The sequence below is a fragment of the Pseudorca crassidens genome, chromosome 7 (assembly GCF_039906515.1).
Source record: "Pseudorca crassidens isolate mPseCra1 chromosome 7, mPseCra1.hap1, whole genome shotgun sequence".
NCBI lineage: Eukaryota > Metazoa > Chordata > Mammalia > Artiodactyla > Delphinidae > Pseudorca > Pseudorca crassidens.
This window is the reverse complement of record NC_090302.1, coordinates 105,032,334-105,056,705: the sequence shown is the minus strand read 5'-3', so window position 1 is coordinate 105,056,705 and position 24,372 is coordinate 105,032,334. Positions and strand designations below refer to the sequence as shown.

The 24,372-nt window shown below is 51.3% G+C and overlaps 1 protein-coding gene across 5 annotated transcripts in view; it reads right to left on the bottom strand.

Moving 5' to 3' along the window:
• Positions 1-625: 625 nt before the first annotated feature.
• Positions 626-24,372, bottom strand: part of SCARA3 (scavenger receptor class A member 3) — a 41,726-nt gene continuing 17,979 nt past the window's right edge. For 3 of the 5 annotated variants that reach the window (XM_067745225.1, XM_067745224.1, XM_067745226.1), the window contains 5 exons: positions 21,650-21,751; positions 20,306-20,425; positions 18,909-19,007; positions 16,877-17,920; positions 626-2,302 (listed from right to left, as the gene is read on the bottom strand). In XM_067745225.1, the coding sequence (XP_067601326.1) occupies positions 1,851-2,302; positions 16,877-17,920; positions 18,909-19,007; positions 20,306-20,425; positions 21,650-21,751 (1,817 nt within the window). In that variant the 3' untranslated portion in view covers positions 626-1,850. Of the gene's footprint in view, positions 2,303-16,876; positions 17,921-18,908; positions 19,008-20,305; positions 20,426-21,649; positions 21,752-21,877; positions 22,058-24,372 lie in introns of all 5 variants that reach the window. The other 2 variants (XM_067745228.1, XM_067745227.1) reach the window with 1 other exon arrangement.

Sequence of the window (24,372 nt, the reverse complement as noted above, 5' to 3'; positions counted from 1 at the left end):
CATTTATGTTGTTTCTGCTGCTTACAAGTCACCCAGTCTGTAGTGTTCTGTTACAGCAGCCTGAACGGACTAAGACATATGCCTTGAAAGCCAGCCGAGGGCACAGCCCCTTCACGCACCCCTGATTCCTGGAACAGGCCCAGCTGATTCCCAGAGGACCCAGCTGTCCTTTGTTTCCTGTGGACCCTGGAGGGCCAGGTCCTTTGGGGCAGGTCTGGTCTCCTCCCCCTTTTCTGTTTTATCTCCTTGTGTTAGGGACAAGACGGGGGAGCAGGGGGTATCACTCAGGTGTCCTGTCTCATTTTCCAGTCTCATTCTAGCCCAAGAGCTCTAGGGCCCTGCTGCGAGATTAGTAGGCTCACCTTGCTTCCACTGGGTTCCTGCTCGCTTGTGGGTAATCCCTCAGCCACGCTTGGTCCCTGGCCCCTGCAGGACCACTGGGAACTCCCAGCAGAACTCAGTGTTTCCAGAGTGAAGGGCCAGGGGGTCCGACCTGGACTCCACAGTGGGACTGAATATCTAAGGGACCCCTTGTGCACTGGTTCCCCTTCAAAGGCCAGGTGAGGTGGAGCCCTTGAAGACGTCATGGTCCCGGTCAAGCAGAAAGGACCAGAAGACACCTCCCTCCTGGAAACAGCTCTTTACTGAGTCGGTGATACTACGTGGCATGATATCATATGTAGACAGGAGAACTACACGGCAGTGAGGGCAGTGGGAGTGCAAGCCAGTTGCACACCTGTTACAAGAAGGGGGAAGGCTTCTGGAATGGAGAGGGGCCGGTCTCTGGGTCGGGCTGGGGAGGGGACAGCTGTAAGCCCCCATCCCAGGGGTGGTCGTTATCTGTTAGAACACAAAGGAGGGGCAGCTTCACTGGGGATGTCCCAGTCCTCCTTGCTGCTGGCTGCGCAGGAGGATGAAGGTGGGTGAGGGGTGACATCAAAGGCAGCTGGGGCCCCTCCCCCTCATCTGGTCCATCTGCCCCTGCAGAGAGGCCTGGGGCCATTCTGGGTCATGGTGGGGTGAGGTCAGGAGGAGAGCAGGCGCGGGGAAGGGAGAGCAGCCCGGCGGTCAGCCCCCCCCCAGTTGCCACAAAGCGGTCACCCCCCGGATCGGAACGGGGCCTTCTACTTTGGCAGAACGTTCCAGGGCCTGGAGAGTGTTCCGGTGCAGATGAAGCTCCTGCTTGGATTCTTTCTGAGATGCTCCTGAGAGGTGGACGCAAGGATGAAGCGAGGAATTTTCTGGAGATGTGGAAAAAAATGCTGAACTCCTGGGGACACAGTGCTCAGGGCCCAGGTGTGTCCCGTGTGAGTTCCCGGGACGCTGCTCCCATGGTTACAGGGAAGGTCTTATGGTTGCCGAATTCACCTCGCCCCTCGAGTTTGAACCATAATCCCCTGCAAAGCTTTTCCTGGGTCTTTTCAACCCCTGGGAGCCTCAGGGGACTGCCAGCCAGCTAGGATGGGTGTGAAGATGCTAGAAAGACTAGCGCTGGTCACCAACTCAGAGCCAGAGTTAAGACCGCTGCCCCGAGGTAGCCGCTTCCCCGGCAGGCTCAGCCACAGGCGAGGGGGCTTCTCCTGCCCTCTCCTCCCGCCCAGCCACGGAAACCCAGTCAGCCCCCCGGCCAGCAGGGAAATGTGCGTGTGCATGTGCGTGTGTGTATACGGGGCTGCCTTCTATGGTATAGTCACTACTGGGAAGCCCGGAGGTGCAGGGGCAGGCCTGGGAGAACGCTCTTCGGGACCGAAGGACCACAATGTGTGCAGGTGCGGCTTTTCAGGGGTCTCTCCTCACCCGAGCACCCTTCCCCACCTTCTGCGTGGCAGTGTCCGGGACCGGGCCGCTCCTCAATAGCGGCTCTGGCTCCCTGGTGGGCCTGGGGGCCCAGGGAGGCCAGGGGGACCCTGGATTCCTGGTTCGCCCTTTGGCCCCATGGGCCCCCGCTGGCCTGGTGACCCTATCTTCCCAGCGATCCCTGGTTTTCCCTGAGGCCCCTCTGGCCCTGGAGACCCTGGGGGCCCCTCTGGCCCTGGAGGCCCCACGTCCCCTTTGGGGCCTGGCTGTCCTCTTGGGCCTCCAGTTCCAAAGCTGCCCTTCAAGCCTTTGATGCCTGGGAAACCTCGCAGGCCAACCGGCCCCCTTTCTCCTACAGGCCCAGTGTCCCCTGGCTGCCCTTGAGGACCCTGAGGTCCTGGGGGGCCCAAGCTGCCGAGGTCTCCTTTTGGTCCTCTGCTGCCAACAGGCCCTTTCACGCCCACATCTCCCTTGAGTCCTCTCGGTCCTGGAGGGCCTGGGGCACCTAGGGTCAGAGAGAAGAGGGGAGAGATCAGTCCAGGAGGGCAGGTGTCCCAAGGCTGTCCCGTGAAGTGGACGCCTGGCAGTGGGCACTGTGACACCCGAGGGTTCGAAGCCACAGAGCCCAGGTCTGCCGACTGACTTGACCCTCTAAATCGGCTTGGCCACCGGTGAAGTGGGGCTGAGAATCTCACCTGCAGGCTGTGAGCCCATCCCGAGCTGACATGCGTTGGCATTTGGCATGAGGCCTGCACCTGGAGGGCACTCATTGTTTTGACTTCAGGGCTTGGCTGTAGTTCCACACGTGCACTCAGGTTGGGGGCTGAGAGAGCTGGACAGCTCTGGGCAAAGGCCACAACCATCCAGGATCATCTGTCGTACTCTGGAGAGCGGCCTGGATGCCTACACTCATTATGGACTTTGACTGCTGTCCTGACCTCCTGCCCCAACCCCATCCCAACCCCAGGATTTGCCCCTGACCTTTAGGCACCTGGGACCAGGAATGGAGTCAGGTGACAGGGAGGAGAAAGCCAAGAAAGTGAAGCCTGAGAAGTGGATCCCTCCCAGTGTGAGTGAGTGAGTGAGAACAGCTACAACCCAGAGAAAGGGCAGCTCCTCCAGGAAGTCCACCCTGACTACTCCAGCATCTTCTCTGAGCTCTTGGAACTACTACTTTCTGAATCTTTTAGTTGATACATAGAGAGAGAAGTCACAATATAGTAAAAGCAAATCCTTGGTACCTCTCTGGTGGACTCCACTAGACTGTAGGGCCCCAGGAAGATGGGCGGGCCACGGCTCCCATCCCCTGCCCTGGGCTCGGAGCCTAGGCACACGGCAGGGAAAGCTCAGTATACACTTGAAGAGCGTGATTCACCAAACAGCTGTGGACCCCCCGCTTTTGCTCAGCTCTGGCCTAGGGCCTGGGAGAGACTCCAGGATGAAGACACTCTTCTCTTCCTTAAAGAGCCCAGTCTAGTGCTCAAGCCAGGGGTCAGATGACCTTAATGCCCTTCCTGCCTGCCATGTAGGTCAGAGTCACCACCTCTCAGAGCTGTACCAACCCTGAAGACACAGAGCAGAGTGTGGCTGTCACTCTGGCCAAGGCACGTCAGATGCCCCGGGGTCAGAAGAAAAGAACCCTCTGGCCTAATGAGAACAGGAATTGTGGAGAACAGCTTTAGCCCCCGCGGGGTCAAGGCACCGCAAAAGCCTGGCTTTCTTCGGTGGTCTCGGCACCGGGTCACAGGCTGCCCCCCAGGCCTGGCCTGGGAGGTGAATTCTCACACCCATACTCAGCTCTCCCCCAGAACTCTGCTGTTACACCATCCCCTTTGTAACAGAATCCTGGAGTTTTTGAGCTCCGTGGGAGCTGGTCCAAATCCTCCATGTCAGAGAGGTGACGTGATAGCCCCAGGGGGCCCTGAGCGGAAACCAGGAGCCGGGTGGGCCTCTCAGAGAGACGGGATCTTCTATGTGGGAGCCGGGAGCCCTCCCAGTGGCCGTGACCCAGTTCTGCGGCCTCGGGGCCCCGTCCCCGCTAAGGCAGACACCACTGCTGTCCATCCTGGCCGGGGCTACCTGCTGCCTGCTCCCAGCCTCCCCCCACACTCCCACCCCCTCGGTGCCCCCTCTCACCTCCCTCCCGGAGTGTTTCTAAGTGGAGCAGAGAGTCAGTGAACCCCATCCTCCGGTGACGATCTAAACTGGGGCCCAGACAGACTCAGCCCCACCAGGGCCAATAAAAACCTTCCAGCCGTTCCCTGCCACCTCCTGCCCATGACCGCCTCCCACACACAGCGGGGCTGTGGCCTGCGTGGGCTCGGCTCACGTGGCCTGCCAGCGGCACCGGCTGAGATGCCTGCCGTCATGGGCTGGCTGGGGTCTGGGAGCGGCTTGACCTGCCCTTGTGTCTGCAGCACAGCAGCCAGAACAACACAGCCCAACGAGGGCACAGGGCGACACCGGGCAGGGACCACCTGCCCCAGCCCGGCAGGCATGGCTGGGAACCGGCAAAGCCACTGTGCCTATCCTCACCCCAGCTCTGCCCTTGGCGCCTGGGCCAGCCGGGGCTGGAAAAGCAGAGCCATTTGGAGGTGGAGAGGCCCCCGTAGGCTGTGCAAGTGGAAGGGAATCAGAGGGCGTGGAGTGACGCTGGGCAAGTCGCTGTCCATCCGCGCTCAGACCATCTATAACATTGAGGTTGCACTTGACCGTCCCCCAGGGCCCTGTGGCTCCACAAGGACCCCTCCTCCTGCCTCTGTCCCTCCTGCTCTAAGAACGTGGCTCCCAGGGCTTGCCCCAGCTCCCTGGTTCTTCTCTCTTTCTCTATAACCACTGCTGTGGCTTCCACTCTTGTCCCCTGGATGGATGGCCCCCAGGCCCAGCCTGGACTCAGGAAAAGCCTCAGAAATCTCATCTGGACAAGGATGCCCACGGATCCAGCGGGAGCCCCTCCCTCCTTCCGTGGGACCCCCATCCTTCCTGAGCCACCATCTTCATCGCTCGTCCTCTGTCCTGGCTCCTAAGGGCACGGCGGCTGCAAGGATTTCTCACGGTTTCTACGCCAACAGCGGGGAGAAAAGGCAGAGAGTAAAGGCCTCTCTTTTGCTTCTCCCCTCCAGCCCCCTCGGGCTCCTCTTTCTGGGCAAGCTCTTGGGTACCTTTCGCTGGCTGGGGAAGGCTGGGTGCCCACGGGCCCAGGGTGTCGGTTTGAGCAGAAGCCTGGGTCGCACCGTCCTCCTCACTCCCCCAGGAGCTGCAGCCCCTAGTGCAAGTGGAAGGAGGCCCGGCAGGAAAGGGGTCACCTCCCTCTCCACTGCCGCTGCTGACCCCGTCTCTGAGAGCCCACGCAGGTCTCCCGGTCAGTGGCCTGGAGGACATCCGGTGGGGTGGCTCCACGTGGGGCAGGACCTGTGTTGCAGGCATTGGCCTCTCTCACTGCCCTGGCTCGGTGTCGGTGTGCCCACGATGGCCCCGGCTCACCCTAACTTCTCTGTGACCTGCCTTCTCTTGGGTCACGGCCACTGGGAGGGCTCCCTGCTCCCACATAGAAGATCCCGTCTCTCTGAGCAGTGAACGTTTGCCTGCCTAGTCTCTCGTACGTCCCCAGCACCGTACATTGAGATCATCGCCCCATTTTACAGATGAGAAGTCGCGGTGCAGAGAGTGGCGACTTGCCCATCATCACCAAGCAGGAAGGGTGGAGACAGGATGCAAACCCAGCCTGAGAGGCTCCTGGTCTGGTCCTAGACCCCCTCCCACTGCCAGGACCTCCTGCCCTCGTGCCACTCGGAGGAAGTGGAGGGTCCCCACAGAGCTGGGAAGGGGTCACCTGAAGGACTGTCTTCCTCTGGTGAGCCGAGCCTCTGCCTGTCCCTCCAGAGCCAGCCATGAGTCATGCAGTCAGAGAGGGGAGAGCTGGCAGGACCTGGGTCTGGCCCGGGAGGAAATCAACAAGCAAAGCTTAGTGGTTAGCATGGGGGGAAGGGATGTAGGCAGAGGCTGACCAGGGGCTCTCCACAACAGGAGGCCCTTCACCCAGCCTGTAACAAGATCTGGGTGTCGGAAGGGCTAAAGGGCAAAGTGGGGGGCAGGGAGCTAAATGCTTCTCTGAGCAGCGGGGGCACATTTGAGACAAAGGAGGAAACGTGATGGGGGAGAGGAACGGGGCACTGTGGAGTCCCAAGAAGGCCCGGAATTACTCAGGAAACCCTGGGCTGTAATTAGGCCATCCCGGCCCATTAGCGCAGAGCCACAGCTGACTGCATGTCTGGGACAAGTAGGTGGTCTGCTCCTGGTCTGCACTGGGAGTGGGGAGAGGGCGGGGGTCTGAGCAGAAACACCCATGGGTGAGGGAGTACATGGGCGGGGAGGGGGTGGGTGCAGTCCATCTCATAATCTAAAGCAACGTGCCAGCCTACAAAGGGAGAGGGAGACAGAAACAGAAGGGGAGGCTCTCGGGAGACTGGCCTAGTGCCGTGAAGGCACACTAGCCTGCACTTCAGAGGACCTGAGTTTGAGTCCCAGCTCCCCTAGTAACAAATCGGGTGGCTGGGTAAGTCATCTGGCCCTCTTTGGACTGCAGGCTCCTCTTTGTTCAGTGAGAATATCAGCCTGGGTCAGGGACGCTCAATCCTGGCTGTTGTTACCTGAGGAGCATTGAAAAAATGCCAGTGGATTTCCACGTCTGCCTATGATGGATTAATTTGTACAGACTCAACCTCCCGCTGAGAGCAACCAGAATCATTAGACAGAATGCCAAGACATCCTTCTGAAAGCTTTGGAGAGCGATCAAGGGCCAGACTCCCAGGGAGAAGGGAGACTCATTGGAGAAAGCCAGACCTTCTGTGCCTCTTTCTCCTCTCAAGGCATTTGTTGACTAGTAATTGGTTTGGGCAGAGACGCTGAGAAGCTGAGTAGGGTTTTCAGCAGCTTCACTGGGGCTGGGGCTCAGGGCTGCCAAGGTCCAGGGCTGAGATTCAGGAGAAAAGGAAGAAAGGAAACTGTGTGGGCATTTGCGGTAAGGACCAGGGGGTGGAGAAGCTGAGCAGAGAATTAGGCTTCATCCCTTCAGTCCCGTGGGGCTGGGGAAACAATAACCTGAGTTCAAGGCCAACAGGTAGTAGTGACCTGTAAACACTCCTCAAGGACTGTGTGCTGGAAGTAAGAATGTATCAGAAATAGGCCAGGTGTCATGGTAAGCTCTGTCGCAGGCACCAGCAGAAGCTGGTATAATTCTCCTTTTCATTAATCCCCCTTGCTTCTCAATAACAAGCGAACCTACTAATCCTGCAAGCAGGCATGTTCCTCCCTGCCTCCCCTCCAGGTAGCTCCTCCGCCCTAAACCACAGAATAGTTCAAAGTTCTCTTTACAACATGTAAACTCCTGGACACTGTCTGTGGCAGGAGGAAGGAGGTTAGTGCTTAGGGAACGCATTGGTAGGTGTAATCCCTCGTCCTCAGCTTCTGCCCTGTGGTCATGCTTTCATTGATGCACTCAACGAGCAAATGTTTCCTGAGAACTTTCCAAAGGTCAGACACTGTGCTGGGCACTGATGAACAAGACAAGGAGCCCACCATCAAGTGAATTAGATTCAGAATCATCCCTTCATTAGGACACCCTTTTATATTTTACCAACAACTGTTCACACAGTTAACATTGTTACTCACAACTACCCATGAGAAATAGGCAGGGCAGATATTATATTCCTACTTACAGATGAAGAAGCTGAATTGAAAGTAGCCAAGAGGGCTTCTCTGGTGGCACAGTGGTTAAGAATCCACCTGCCAATGCAGGGGACACGGGTTCGAGCCCTGGTCCGGGAAGATCCCACATGCCATGGAGCAACTAATCCCGTGTGCCACGACTACTGAGCCTGTGCTCTAGAGCCCGTGAGTCACAACTACTGAAGCCCACGCACTTAGAGCCCGTGCTCCACAACAAGAGAAGCCACCGCAATGAGAAGCCAGCACACTACAATGAAGAGTAGCCCCTACTAGCCGCAACTAGAGAAAGCACGCACACAGCAACGAAGACCCAAAGCAGCCAAAAATAAATAAATAAAATAAATAAATTTATATATAAAAAAAGAAAGTAGCCAAGAGCCTTGTCCAAGGCCACTCAGCAAATAAGCAATGATGCTTTCTTGGCTCCAATTCCCAAGCGATAGTCTTAGGGTAGGCACTGTCTAGCACACACACAGAAATCCTCCTATAGAATAGGAAGAAACAGTCTATGAGAGGCACAAACACTATAGAAGTACCGCTGGCTTTCCGTTTGGCAAATAGAGACTCAGAATTAATCACAGAGCTGGAAGAAGTCTCAGAGAACAGCTGGTCTTATCCATTGATTTACATATGAAACAAAACAGAAGGAAACAAAAAGCCCCCAAAAAACCAGAGGCCCTGAAAGATGAAGTGATTCTGCCTAAAGACCCACAGCAAATTAGAATCCAGCCTCCTTCCCCGGACAGTTTAAGAGCCCCGGAGCTTCAGTCAGCACTTGGCACCTTGCACACTGGCTGTGGCCATTGCTGTCCCTCTTCCTTTATTCTGGAGAGCAGCTCGGCTTCAGCCAGAGGGAGACACTGCCAGCCCCAGCGTGAAAGCCGATCAGCACCTGTCTATGAATGAATGAATGAATGAATGAATGAATGACATGTTCCTGTAGGAAGGGATGTTGGTTTTGTCCCTGAAATTTTCTTTCAGATGTGAGAGGCTTTACATGTGGTGATTTAACAACCAAGAGAAATGTTGCCCAAAGACACAATTTAAACAAATATGCTGAGAGTCAAATGTAGCTCAAAGCGATGTCCCACCTAGCTCTCCGGTTAGGATGAGGTTCTTTGATGAGAACTCTGCCATCATTAGGACAGGAGCAAATATAAAGTCCCATGACTATTGTTGGGTTATACTTAGAGTGAGGTTCTCAAATTGTTCCCTTACTAACACTCTTGGTACCATTTCCTTCTTTTCCAGTCTGTCTCACACATGACACCTAATCAGGACCTGAGTGGAAATGCCTTTTTGGTATCTGCTCTCAGTGTCTCCTCTTCTGGCTGGGCACTAGACGTGTGCGTCTCAGAGCCATGGCAAGGGGTCAGGATCTTAATCATAGTGTGACCTTGAGCTATCCCTTAACCTTTCCCAGTCTCAGGTCACCTTTCTGTAAAGGTGCACCTGCAACACATCTTGTCCACGAAGGTTGTCAGGCTAGGGGAGGGACAGATTGGGAGTTTGGGACTGACATGTACACACTGCAATAATTAAAATAGATAACCAACAAGGACCTACTGTATAGTACAGGGAACTCTGCTCGTTATTCTATAATAACCTAAATGGGAAAAGAATTTGAGAAAGAATAGATACACGTATATGTATAACTGAATCACTTTGCTGTACACCTGAAACGTACAGAACATTGTTAATCAACTATACTCCGATATAAAATAAAAATTAAGAAAAAATGTTGTGAGGCTAAAATGAAACAAAGTGCGTGAATGGGCTTTATCATGATTGAATGCAACCTAAGAACAAGGTTACCAGAGGATGAACCACGAGAACTACCTGCTAATGCCTTCTCTGGAACACTGCATCCTAGAAGTCACACAAATACGTATTTTAGATGAAATACTGTGGGACTGTTTCAGTTACTAAGAAAATACTCAGTACCTGGCTTTGTTGCCAGAATATGACAACAGGCAAACAAGATCTTACCTCACCTCCATCCCCTGCTACACCACCAATCTAGAGTAAAGAAAATATTAGCAGAAATGCTCACTGATATAAAATGACGGTAACACAGGTTTGAAACCAAATGGTTAAAGAGAACCAGAGAATCAGAGAGGTTGGCTCCAAGTCTGAGCTCTGTGAAGAAAACAGCGCTGTGTGGGATCATGGGGCCCTCCCTCCTGTCTCCTGCAGCTCCCTGAATGATCAGGCCCAGGCTTCTGGCCCCCCCAAATGTGACTATACATTCTAGAGCCTCCAGATCTCAGTGGCTACTTATTCTATTCTCTAGAGCCAAGAGCTGCTATATTTTCAGGTTGAACATACTTCCCACAAAGACACGCACTTCCTGGGGAAGGATCCAGGAAATTGAGTATAGCCATACAAATTCCTGTATGGAATCCAAATTAGGAGTCTTCTGGGCCATTTTCCAGGAGAAAAACTGTTGGAAATATTGCTGGGAAGGACTAAAATGGAAAGGTAATGGTGTTTGTTATGGGCTGACTTGCGTTCCCTCAAAATTCACATGCTGAAATCCTAACCCACTCTGAATATGACCTCATAGGGAGACAGGGTCTTGACAGAGATCATCAGGTTGAAATGTTGTCATTAGGGTGGCCCCTAATCCAATATGACTGGTGTCCTTATAAAAAGGGGAGACTGGGACACAGAGACAGACACACACAGGGAAGATGTTATAAGGAGACACAGGGAGAAGATGGCCGTCTACAAGCCAATGCCTGGAATAGATCCTGCCCTTATCACCCTCAGAAGGAACCAACACTGCCAACACCTTGACTTTAAACTTCCAGCCTCCAGAGCTGTGGGATAGGAGATTTCAGTTCTAAGCATCCCCAGTCTGTGGTGCTTTGTTACAGCAGCCGGGGCGGACTAATACAGGGTTTACTTCAGAGTGAAGTACTCATAAGCAGACATAGAGCATTTCAAGTCAATTCAAAGAGTGGGCCAGGTAACCAACCTTTGATGTGGGATCTAAGGGGAAACTGAGGGCAGAGCTGTCCCAAGGGGAGAAGAGGTCAGTCCCTTTTGGGGAAATGGATGGACGGTAGACAGGAATAGAGCGCAGAAACTCCACCAGGAAGCCTGTGCTGTCAGCAGGGAGCATCTCTCGTTTGCTCAGGTGCTTTTAGGCGAATGTGGGTCTTAGGTGACTTTGGAGGAGGCCACTCAAGGCAGCTCGCACAGCACTGGATCTGAACCACCTTGCATCTGAATCCCATTTCCCTTCCTTGCGAGCTGCGTGAGCTTGACTAGACCTCATCTGGCAGCCGGTTCTTCAGTTTCAGGGACCATGGGAATTCAAGGCGATAACGCATGTGCCCAGGGTCTTTGCACGTCTGCTTCTCCACCTGGAGCGCCTCTGCTCATCCTTGCCAACCCTGCTCTACCTGACTTTCTCCCCTGTTCTCAGGCCTCATTTCTGATGTCACCTCTGGTGGTTGATTTCATGTGTCAATTGGGCCGGGGGAGCCCTGATATTTGCTGTGGACCTGCCGTATCAATAAACAGAGGATGTTGCGGCCATCAAGCCATCAGTCACTTGCAGCCACCCTTGACAGTGCACCCTGAGAGGATTCAGGATGGAATAAAACAGGATACTGGCCCAAGATAGTGAAGGTGCCTATCAAAGGAATAATTTCATTAAGCCCAGACTCTTGCATCTTCCCATACATAGAAGAGTGCTAAATTCATTAATTGAGATGTCTGGTTTTCCTTTAATTAGGAATAATCTTCTGATGTTCAACTACCTGGATTTTTTGGCAAAAACTCCTATATATGCTGGCTCTTCCCTTAACTCTTTGGAACAGTCCCTTAGAGCTATCTGAGAGGCTGTCTCCTGGGCTTAAGTCCTCGGTATAGCCGCTGAGTAAAACATCATTCTCAACTTGAAGATTGTGCATTTTTTTCAGCCGACATTGGTGCAACAGCATTCTGGGTGTGTCTGTGAGGGTGTTTTGGACAAGATTAGCATTTGAGTTGGGGGACCAAGTAAAGCAAATGGCTTTCCCCAATGTGCATGGGCCTCATCCAATCAGTTGAAGGCCTGAATAGAACAAAAAAGGCTGAGTAGGGCTTCCCTGGTGGCGCAGTGGCTGAGAGTCCGCCTGCCGATGCAGGGGACACGGGTTCGTGCCCCGGTCCGGGAGGATCCCACATGCCGTGAAGCGGCTGGGCCCGCGAGCCATGGCCGCTGAGCCTGCGCGTCCGGAGCCTGTGCTCCGCAACGGGAGAGGCCACAGCAGCGAGAGGCCTGTGTACCGCAAAAAAAAAAAAAAAAAAAAAAAAAAAAAAAAAAGTCTGGAATTAAAGCATCATCTCTCCTGGGTCTTCTGCTTGCTGACTCACCCTGCAGGTCTTGGGACTTGCTGGCTTTTACACCTATGTGAGCCAATACCTTCAATTCTTTATAATACATCAATCTCTCTCTCCAGAGAGCCTACTGGACACAGCATACATATACATCTTGCTGGCTGGTTCTGTTTCTCTGGAGAATCTAATACAGATTTTGGTACCAAGAATGATTCCAGGTGAACAGAATTTTAAAGATGAGTTTTCTGATTTGGTCTGTGGTTTCTGCAACGGGCTCTCTAATATGATTAGATTTAAAGATGCTGAGGACTCTCTATCCAGTAGTAAAAGCAGCCTGAGAATCCCTGGCAAGAGAGATACCCAAAATAATGGAGACGCCTAAGCGAGGATCTAGGCAACCATGTATGTTATACCTTTGAACATTTTGGTCAAAATAACAAGTATGATGAGATTGGCTGGTTGTTTCTAATGTTACTGGACAAAGTGGGGAAAGAAAAGGATGAGCTCAGGGATTCGAATTCCTAGCTCAAGGGCCCGTAAATGACCTGAAAGCTTCTATGTTTGCCCTGAAGGAGACTCTTACCCGCCGTAGCCACAGGGCTGAGAGGCTGAAAATCAGACCCGCAGTCTCCCCCTGTGACTGACTGAATTACAATGCGAGTTGAACTCCCAGCCTCCCAGGGTGTCTCCTGCTAAACCCAGGCCACGGGCTGGGAAGGAATGGGATCCTGCAAGTTGGAAGGGGGGTGTGTGGGAAGACCCTGATGGAGCTGGGGAACTTGAACCCTAAATTCTGATGCGTCTCCTCTGCCAGCGGCAGCAGTCTCTCTGTCCCCAGGAGAATGGCCTCTCCACCCCCGCCCGTCCCAGGGGGTTAACCCTGCGTTACCTGCGGAAAGGGTAATGACCGCCCCTGAGGCAGCTGACAAGCAAGGCATTGCTGGTTCTCCCCAGTGTCGACCCCACCCCCGCTCTTGGCGTCTAGACCTCTGAGCAGACTCAAGTCCCAGCAGCCCCTAAAGTGAGGTACAAAGCGTGACCCGTGAGGAGGTGCACTACCCTCTGCGTTTTCTAACTCCTGCAGATAGAAACCCGGGCCACACGTGTGGGGGTGGCTATTAAGGCTGTGGGATAAATGGTGGAAGGAACGGAAAGTTGGATCGGGCGGCATTTATTGCCTCGGGCTCACTAAGCAGATGCATCTAACTTTGCATCTTGGGGAGGAAGGAAGGGCTCTAACAGTTTGCTTCGCTGCTTGGCTGAAATATGGCCAAAAGGAGACCCACAGTGAGTGAACTAGAATTGCCAGACCTGCTTTGGGTTAATGTAGAGAAAGGGATTCCATGACTTAGGGGGACGGGAATGTTCGAGTGAGTTTGTCATTTGAAACTCACCCACCCTGGGAAGGTCCAGGAGGCATGCCTTTCACCACGACTGTGAGAGAGAAACTTGAGAGGGAAGCCCTGGCATCCCTGGCTCTTCTCTGTGGGCCAGGCTTCACAGAGGGAACTGCAGTCACGGAATTGGGACACGTAACCACAATGAGAGTGATTGGACCAGTGGTGGCAGGGACCAGAGGCGGCACTCAAGCCCCGAAGGCAAGGAGGGAATGGTCCCTGTGACTGACAGCAGGGTCAATGCCACAATCAGAATGTCCTGACTCCTGCAGACCATGGCTGGCTAGCTCGTCATGGGGTTCCTAGAAGTGAAATAGACAGGAAGCCTACTAATTCTTAACGTGTTCTGTGTAAGCAGAAAAGTTCTAGATCAAGTGAACAAGAGTCTAACCTGAATCATAAAAACAGAGTGTCATAACCCCCAACCAGTTCTCAGACTTGAGCCACTTTACAGACTCAGAACCCCTTGAATGAAGAGGCCAGGTCCCCTCGAGGAAGGACCCTTGTACACTACCAACAATATTTACTACTAATCATTTTTCCAGCCATCCCCAAAGGCCCCTATGGTCTTTTGCCAGGATAACTGTGCATTGGGCAAGAGGAAATAATCAGAACTTTCAGGCACCACTGGACACAAGCTCTGAACTGACACTGATTCCAGGAGACCCAACCATCACTGTGACGCACCAGTCCGAGTAGGGACTTATGGCGGTCAGGTGATCAGTGGAGTTTTAGCTGAGGTCCATCTCATGGCGTCCTATGTGAATGCTCACCAAAGGTGATATCAGCAGAGGAGGATTTTAATAATCAAGTGAAGAGGAGGACTTGTTCTATGGATTCCAGTCAGGCTTCTTCTCCAGCCACCCCTGTCATCAACCAATGGGCTCACGAACAAAATGGCCATGGTAGCAAGGATGGAGCTTATGCATGGGTTCAGCAACACGGATGGACTTCCAGGCCCCAAGGCTGACCTGGCTACAGCCACTGCTGAGCACCCAATCTGCCAACAGCAGGGACCAGCAATGAACCCCCAATATGGCATCATTCCCCAGGGTAATCAGACAGCTACCTGGTGGCAGGTTGATTACACTGGACCACTTCCATCATGCAGTGTTTTGTTCTTACTGGTTTAGACACTTATTCTGGATATAGAAGTGCCTTCCCCGCATGCAATGCTTCACCAAAAATACCAGCCATGTACTTGCAGAACGCATTATACATGGTATTCCACACAGCATTGCTTCTGATCAAGAAACTCATTTCACGGCAAATGAAGTGCAGCAGTGGGCCCATGATCATAAGATTCACTGGCGTTACCATGTCCCCCACCGTCTTGAAGCAGCTGGCTGAACAGAAGGGTGAAATGGCCTTTTGAAGACTCAGTTACAGTGCCAGTTCTGTGGTAATACCTTGCAGGGCTGTATATGCTCTGAATCAGCAACAAAAACATGGTGCTGTTTCTCTTACAGCCAGGACTCAGGTCCAAGGATCAAGAAGGGGAAATGGGAAGCCACCACTCACTATTAACCCTAGTGCCCCACTAGCAAATTTTTTGCTTCTTGTTCCCAGAAACTTATGCTCTGCTGGCTTAGTGATCTTAGTTCCAAAGGGGAATATTTCTGCCAGGAGATACGGTTCCATTGAACTGGAAGTTAAGACTGTTGCCTGCTCACTTTGGGCTCCTCATGCCTCTGAAATAACAGACAAAGAAGTTACTGCGCTGACTGGGATGATTGACCCTGACGGCCAAGGAGAAATCAGACTACTTCTCCACAATGGAGGTAAGAAAGAGCATGTCTGGAATCTAGGAGATCACTTAGGGCGTCTCTCAGTATTACCATGTCCTGGGATTAAGGTCAATGGAGAATTACAACAACCCAATCCAGGCAGGACTACTAACGGCCCTTCAGGAATGAAGGTTTGGGTCACCCTACCAGGTAAAGAAGCACAACCAGCTGAGGTGCTTGCTGAAGGCAAAGGGAATATGGAATGGGTAGCGGAAGAAAGCAGTTATAAACACTAGCTGTGACTCTCTGACCAATTTCATGAGCAAAGACTGTAATTGTCAAGAGTATTTCCTCATTGTGTTATGATTATATGTTGACATATATGTGTATATATCTTTGTTTTGTTCCCTCTCTTATCCCCTTACTATGTAACAAAAAATACAAAATGTATTGACTTTATATCACAGTATTTAAATATTGTTAACTTTATATCATAATATTTAAGTTATGGGATATTAAGAAGAGTAAACATCACTCAAGGACTTTACCTCCTCTTCTGGGGAAGGGGTTAGTGCATTTTGGGTTACTCTCAGGATTGTTATATCATGTATATTAGGCAGAATTCTGACCTTGTTACTTTCTTTATTTGGAGATTAAGTATGATTTGAGGAGATGTGCATGGGTGTCAGGTGGATGAGGGACGCACTTGTGACAGTTCATTTTTATGTGTCAACTTGACTGGGCCACGGGATACCCAGATATTTGGCCAAACATTATTCTGGGTGTGTCTCCATTGTGTTTATGGATGAAATCAACATTTAAATCAGTACTGAGTAGGAACTCTGCTCAACATTATGTAACAACCTAAATGGGGAAAGAATTTGAAAAAGAATAGATACATGTATATGTATAACTGAATCACTTTGTTGTACACCTGAAGCTAAAACAAAATTGTTAATCAACTCTGCTCCAACATAAAATAAAAAGTTAAAAAAGGGCTTCCCTGGTGGCGCAGTGGTTGAGAGTCCACCTGCTGATGCGGGGGACACGGGTTCGTGCCCCGGTCCAGGAGGATCCCACATGCCGCGGAGCGGCTGGGCCCGTGAGCCATGGCCGCTGAGCCTGCGCGTCCGGAGCCTGTGCTCCACAACGGGAGAGGCCATGACAGTGAGAAGCCCGTGTACCGCAAAAAAAAAAAAGTTAAAAAAAAAATCAGTACTGAGTAAAGCAGATTGCCCTCCTCAATGTGGGTGGGCCTCACTTAATCAGTTGAAGGCTGAATAGAACCAAAGGCTGACCCTCCCCTGAGTAACAGAGCATCCTCCAGCCTGACAGCCTTCAACTGGCACACTGCCTCTTCCTGGTTCTACAGCAGCTTCCAGCCTTTTGAGTTGAACTAGGACATCAGCTGTGCAGATTTTGGACTTGCCAGCCTCCAAAATCACATGAGCCAATTCCTTATAATCTCTCTCTCTCTCCTATATCTCTGAAGAACTCTGCCTAAGACAGGGGTGAGATGGGAGGAGAAGAGGGCATCAGAGTGACAGGCATCTGAACTGCAGATGGTTGAGAGCACCAGTAAGGGGGTGGGAAGGGAGAAAACAAAAGGAGACAGAGTTTCCGAAAGATGAGATCTACCTGTATCTCTCTGTGGGCCCAATTAAACAGATCTGCACATATAAATCCAAATTTGTATGTCGGGCAAAGTGAGGAGCCATACACTTTTCCAAAAGAGGTTGGCAAGGACGTAAAAGCTGCCAGTCACCCCAGGAATTTGCTGCAGGATTGTATCAGCCCACTGAGATTTTTGCCCAAAACCAGGTCCTTCTGTGTTTCCCAAGGTCACCGAGGCCCTCCGGGAGCTCCCCGGCAGCCCGGCCCAGATCTGGCTCTCACCTCGTAGGATGGTGACGTTGCGCAGGATCTCCCCGTGCTGCGTGTCCACGGCCTTCATCTCCTCCATGACCATGGACAGGTTGCGGACGTTGAAGTCCAGGCGGGCGCTGAGCAGGCCAAAGCGCTCCCGGAGCAGGTCGGTGGTGGCCAGCATAAGGGAGACGGTCTTGTTCAGGTAGTAGAGCTCCTCGGCCTGGGTGTGAAAGCCCAGCGTGCAGGAGAGCCGCACGTCATCCAGGTACTTGAGCATGCTGTACACGTGGCTGTCGGTGGCGTTGATGTTGGTGAAGATGGTGCCGATCTCGATCTCATGGGAAGCCATGCGTCCTTCCAGCGTCTCGAACCTCTCCACCGTGCGGTTCTGGGCGTAGTGGGTGTGGTACTGCAGGTCGTGCATGTTCTCCTCATGGTCATCCAGGAAGGACGAGATGTTATCCAGCTGCAGCTGCAAGCCCATGACCTGCAGCACCAGGTCGTGCATACTCTCAGAATTCTGGCTGATGCGCTGAGAGGAGGCCCCCAGGGTGGCCTGGAGGCTCTTGACCGCTTCTCCCGTCTTGGCCGAGGTGGCGCGCAGGCTGCTGAAGAGCCGCGTGTAGTTCTGCCAGTCGGCGATCATCTTCTGGAGGGTCAGGGTCTCCTCGTCTGTCTTCCGCCGGATCCCGTGGATCCACTCAGAAGTCTGCCCCACGGTGAAGTTGATCTGGTGCATCGCAGCCTTGACGTTGTAGCACTCCTGGGTGAGGTCCTTCAGAGAGAGGTCCAGGCCGGCTGTGGTGGCCTGCCAGCCTCTCACCTGGGCCAGGAAGAGCCCCAGAGACTGGTTGATCTGGTGGACGGAGAAGGAGCAATTGCCCATCTCCTGGGAGATCTGACCGCTGGTGGTGGAGAGCAGTTCGTGGGTCTGGGAGGTCTGGTCCAGCTGGACCTCCTGAGCCAGAAGCATCTTCTGAATTCCCTCCAGCTCCGCCTGCAGCTTTCTGATCTCTTGCCCCAGCTGCCCAGCCTCATGGCAGAAAGAGCAGTTGTTCGGGGCTTTCAGCTCTTCAGGAGAAAGGGACAACATTTTGAGTTGCTGAAGGATCACGGGACAAAGGTTGCTTCTTTAACATTTCAGAGCATAATGAATTGGCAAGTGGCTTTCCTATCCCTCTTCCTTTCCTAAGACCTGCTATGAAATCCTTTTTGGAAAAGTCTTGCCACCTCTATGCAACCTTATTTCTACCAAATGTCTTTACTCTGACCTGAAATGTAGGCTTTAGGATAGTTTCTCCATCTCACCACCAAATTCTTGAGAGTACGTATCTTCATAACTTTTCTGAGGTTGCCCACAACCTCCCATTTACATTTTATTTTTACAATTTCTCCCCACATTTTAATATTCGTGCTTATCTGAGCCCGTCACAAGCTCGTGGAGAAAAGGGTACAGGGATAGTTTCCCCCGCGACTGATGAGAAATGAGGCTCAGAAAAGTGACTTGCCAAATGTCACTCAGCTAATTAGTGGCAGACTAGGACTTTCTCTTCCCACCAAGCAGACCCCCTCTAAACCCTTCTATTATGGCTCCTTCTGTCTCATTCTCAGAACAAGAACGTCCCTTGTGAAAGCAAGAGACGAAGAGACAGTAAATTGTGCAAACTTTAAGGCAGTGATGAGGAAAGGGCCGACTTGTCAAGAGCACAGGGAAGATCTTAAAAATAATTTCAGATACGTGAAGGTATTTGGCGAGTGGACTTGCTTGTCTCTGGCTTGCTTCTCTACCTGGAGGCTCTGCTAGATCCGTGCTCACAGAACCCCGAGCCCCATTCCTGGGTGCACCCCAGGGTAGCAGCCCTCGTTGGCTGGATGTTCTCCAGCTGGACAGGGAGGCCGGGAGCCATGGCTGTCTTTCCCTCATGCCTTGAAGCTTGGTGAAGGCTGCCCTGCTGCAGGGCACCATGGCATGGGAGGAACCCTGTCTCCCCCCGCCCCCTGTCAAGTAATATCGGCCTTCTGTCACGGTCATTAGCACATCTGGACACTGGACACTCACCCAGCCCTTGGAGATTTTCCTGCATAGACACAAGCTTCTTGTCATAAAGGGCCTGGGCCAGGGAGATGTCTTCTGAGAGAGAGTCCACTTTCCTGAAAACTACAGGGGAAACAGAGATGAGAAAAGGGTCTTAGCTCAGAGAAACAGCAGTCGTTTGTTAAGCAGACAAACCATTTATCAGCCCCTCTGCGGCCAAAACCGTTCACTCTTCTGTGGGGCTTCCCAATGGCCAGAGTCTGTCACACATCTCTTAAAAATATATATCTGTGTATCTATATATCTATAGATATAATCTTTTTATATATCTCCCTTAAGTGTATATATGTGTTTATACATATGTGGGTATATATGTGTATATTAGAATATGTAATAGTACATAAATTATACATATACATATCTAATTTCCACCCCCCTCAGATTTTAGACCTAGGAGCTGACCACAGGGTAGAATGGGGACAAATAAGAAAGGAATATAAAAATAAAAATTATTCTTAATCCTATCCATCTCCGTGCCTCACCTGAGTCCCAGCTTTGTCTTTAATATCTAGTACACTGGAGCAAACAAACCTACAGGCTTCCCTTAGTAAAAAAGCTTTTTTTAAAATCTGAAGCTAAGAATGGAATGAGATTGCGGTTAAGAAACTTTCAAATTTGTTTTCACTTTTTAAACATAAATGGTGTTAGTATCCAGAGGCAGAAGCTACCTGAAACTGGCAGCTCGCATCACCTGGGTCAGCCACCACAGTCATACAAACTGCTGAGTGTGTGAGAACCACCAAACTTCAGATCCCCGGGCCTCGCTGGCAGGACTCTGACTTAGTAGGTCTGAAGGAGACCCAGGAGTTTGCATTTTAACAAATCCTGGGGGCAACCCTGACGCAGGTACACATCCAACCTCACTTTGAGAAACACAAAGGCCATGGCAAGGGCTTAGACATTGTCCGATCTGGTGATTTCAACCCTGGATGTACACCAGAAGCATCTGAAGAGCTTAATTACTGAATTAATTCCATTATCCGAGGGGGGGGGGGACAGGCATCCATATTTTTTTACAGCTCCCCGATGATTCTAACATGGGGCTGAAACTGAGAACTACTATCTAGTCCTAGCCTCTCATTTACCAGCAGGAAAACAGAGGTCCTGAGAGGGGAAGTGCCTTGTTCAAGGCCACACAGCTAATGATTGACCAGAAGTTACGAGCTAGTCTTTGCAGTTTGAATCAGGCACTAAGAGCCCCTAGTCAGGAAGATGCTGGCTCTGGTCCGTGAGCCACAGAGATGTGTGTTTGTCTTTGTAGGGGGTTTTGGCACTGAAAGGACCCCTGATGAGAAACTCCCCCCGCAGCCCGGGGTGGAGAGCCCTGGACGAGCGGGATGCTGCTGGCAGCCTGCACTCACCCAGAGAGGCCAGCACGGCCACAGACACAAGGAGGAAGGCCAGAAAGAGGTAAAGGATCCGCACCGACGTGTGCAAAGACAGGTTCTTCTGGCAGCGGCTGCAGCGGGGCCCCGGCCGGCCTGTGGAGAGGGGGGACAAAAAGAGGCCGGTGGCAGAGGCCGCGGCTAAAGGGTCAGTTCTCCTGCTCTGGCCTGTCTCATCCCATTTTGAACCAGCCTCAGAAAGGGAGCTGTCCTGGATCCTCGCCTCTACCCACTCCACTGCCTTTTCTGGAGGTCCTAGAGCTTTTATGAATAGGCAAGACCACAGCGAGGATCTTCAGAGTACGCGCCCGTCACACCATCATTCTGTCTCCATGGCTTCGTCATTCAGCCCGTGGTGCAGGAAAACACCTCTTCCCGAAACATCAGCCCCCTCACAGGGCAGCCAGCCTTGTCTCACCATTGGGTGACCAACTCCTCCCGGTTTGCCTAGGACTTTCCTGGACTTTAGCACTGAGAGTCTTCTGTTCTGGGAACTCCTTGGTATTGGGCAAACCAGGATGGTTTGCCAAGACTGTCTCAGTTTTAAAGCTGTAAGTCACACATCTTGGGAAACCCCTCAGTCCCAGGCCAACCAGAAGGTGGGTCGCCAGTCCCCAAACTTTGCAGGTAACCAGAAGTTCTCCTGGAAGCCAAACGGATGATTCCAGTGTATCAGCTGGTCCTTGTTACAGAGGAAGGTTGGAAGAAGGTGCTCCTGGCGGCTCTGGGAGGTGGCCAATGGCCAGCAGGAAAGCTGTGATGCTCCCAGCTGTGAAATTTCTAAGATGGATTCAACTTCAGCTGCACATTATGAGTACCAGGAATGTTTAAATTCCCTGATGCCCATCCACGCTCCAGACCTAAAGAGATCAGAATTTCTAAGGGTCGGTCTCAGGCGTCCCTGGGTGGTTACAGTGCACAGCCGACATTGAGAACAGCTGCTCTAACCTCTACCGAAATCCACCAAGAAGCCCTACTGCAAATAACAGTTCAGAGGGCGTTGGTTTCTCAGATCAGCCCCATGCCAAGCTGGTCCTGTGGGCCTGAGAAGGACGGGCCACTTGATGGGCATGGGATACAATGAAGGGGACAGTTCTGGGCCAGCTGGAAGAGAGGCCCTGGGGGAGATGGTCCCGGGCAGGTCTGAGGAGGAGCCCTGGAGACAGAGGTCACGTGTGTCCAACTCGGACTTCATCTGTACCGCATAACCCAGGCCCATGCAATGCTTCCAGGGAGCAGCGGGGAAGGCACAGCCAGGGCTTTGAAGCCATGCGGACAGACAAGTCTGTCCCCAGCCTGGGGTCAGCCCGGAGCCCTTACCCTCCTGTGTGCACGGGAAGGACGGCATGTCCTCGTCGTCGTCGGCTGCCAGCTCCTCTTCTGTAACACACAGCGCATCTCCGTCGCCAGCGGCCGACCTCACTGTGATGGAGCCAGAGCTGTCAGACCCAGGCTGGGGAGCCACGCGCACCCCTCTCCAGCTGCCCCATTCTTTTACTGTCCCCACACCCTGCGCCCACCCCCGCCCCTGGGTCCAAGTCAGCCCACCTGAGTTCCAGGTGACCTGACAGCAAGCAGAGCAAAGAAGGATGGAGGTCAGAATCAAGTGGCTGAGGAACTGGGATGTCCCAACACCTCTGGGGGAGGAGAGTTCATGGTCTCTGGCAAACTGGTAAAGACACGCAGGCCAGCCCAGGTGCCTTCTCTATCTGTGCCTTGTTCAGACCCCTGGGGTGGAGTAAGAAAAGGTTGCTTGTTCTGGCTCAGCACCCTTCCATTCCCTGACACGTTGTAACCAAAGCAGGATTCTGCTTCTGCAGGGACAAGGGCGAATCTGGCCTCAGCACAGTCCCCGCCAAGACTCTGCATCCAGCCCAGCTGGGGGGCTTCGGAGAGGAGGAGCTGGCAGTGTGAGGACACGGGATGGGCACAGCCTCTGCCTCACACATTGCCTTGTGCAGGACGTGCCAGGGGGTGGAAGGGACCACGGCTGGAACAGATCTCATGCCGGAAGGCTGATTCCATGCTCGTTCCCTGGGATCACGTGCTCTCTAAATAAGACCTAAGTGATGTATTCCCTCATTCAGAAGATTGCTCCCATTCCCCCAGACACTGCATAGCCCTTCCTCCTTACAAGATCTGCTCTTTTTATGAATGACCAGAAGAAAGATGTCCAGTATTGGCAGAATGAGCCGGACCTCCAAGTGGGTGTTTGAGAAATGAGGTGGTCTGCATCGAGCTGACCAGGGCTTCTGTGCGGGGAAGTCCGGGTGCAAGCTTACGATGACAACTAAATTGCCTGGCAGATAGCTGGCGGGGGGATTTTTTAAGCTACGCCTGGACATCCAGAGGCAATAAAAGAAAAGATCAATACATTTGACTACATGCTAGTAAAACAACACTTTTGCACGGCCATAAAAGCAAATGACAAGCAGGGAGAAAATATCCATAGCATACCTCACAGATGAAGAGCTCATATACTAAAGTTATAAAGAGCTTTTAAAAACTGAGGAAATAAAGGACCAAAAATCCTACAGAAAAATGAACAAAAGACCCAAACAGGCAATCACGAAAAGAGATACAAAAATGGCCCCTGAATAATTTAAAAGATGTTCAACTTTACTCATGAGACAAATGCAACTTAAAACTACACTGTGATAATATTTCTCACCCATCCCATTGACAAAGACGCAGAGGACAATACACATTGTTGGCCTAGGTGGTGGGGGGAGTTGGGGTCTGAACGCAAAATGGCCCAAAGCTTGTGGAGCGGGGGTTTAGCAGATGCATTTACCCTTCAACACAGCAACCACACTTTTATGAATTTGTCCAGAATACAGACCTCCAACAATCTGAAAATATATGTGACAAGGTTATTCATTACAGGATTACTTGTAATTACAAAATTTGGGAACTATCTAAACGTACAGCTATAGGAGATCGGTTAACACACGATGGCATGTATACACGCAATGGGGCTCAGTGCAACTCTACAAATGAATAAGGAAATCTCTATTAACCGATGTGGAGTCGTTTCCAGGAGATATTAAATGAAAACAGCAAAGCAGCACATATGGCATGTCACCTTTTTGTAAGAAAGAAGGGAAAATAAGAAAACACGCATATATCTACTTATCGTTAAAAGAAGATAAACAGGAAAAGTAAACTGAAAAACAATGAAGTTGTTTTCTACAATGGATGGGGTGGGGGAAAGGGATATACGAAGGAGTCACAGTTCTCTGAATATAATTTTTTTGTATAGTTTGACTTCTGAAAACATGTTAATATCTTACATATTCAAAAAATTCAATTTTATTAATAAAAAATACTTGGAACCAAATAAGCCTTGCTTGCTTGAATAAATACAATAAACATAGTACGTGGGGAAAAAAAAGGAAAGAGGAACTAATCTAAGTAAATTATGACACAGTTTGGACTCTGTAATCTCAGTCTAGGATGTGATAACGTAGGATTGGGGAAGAAGTGCAAACAAATCTTGAACTTTTAAAGCAATTTTATTTCTTGGTGTAGCATGGGTAAAGCAATTCCAAAGTTATTTTACATTAATTCAAGATTCAGCAAATAGAGTAAATGCCTTGATGTGGTTTGGACCCAGGGTTCTCACTGTGAAAAAAGGGATGCAGAAATAAACAACGGGAGAGACAAATAAGAACCCCTTGGAGCTGGACTGAAATTTGAAGGTATCAGTGGGAATTAGTAATTTCTAAAATATGTTTATGTGTGTACATATTTGTTTATGTTCATATATAGGTATAGATGCATCTATATTTGTAGCTACGTGTATGCATATAACTTTGTTTGTTGAAAGGTCCAGGAAGCAAAGACACCAAAATAGCCCTGAACACCCCTAGCAATCCAGTTGGTCTCTAATACCATTTCCCACTAAAAGGAACCCAGGCTTCTTAAAGAAATGGCTGATTTTAGGGTTGGGGCAGAGGGTAGGTAGAAGATGAATCTAGAACATCTTCCTATTTCAGAAATTAAGGGAATGCTCAAAAAAAAATGATAGGGGCATATCAAAA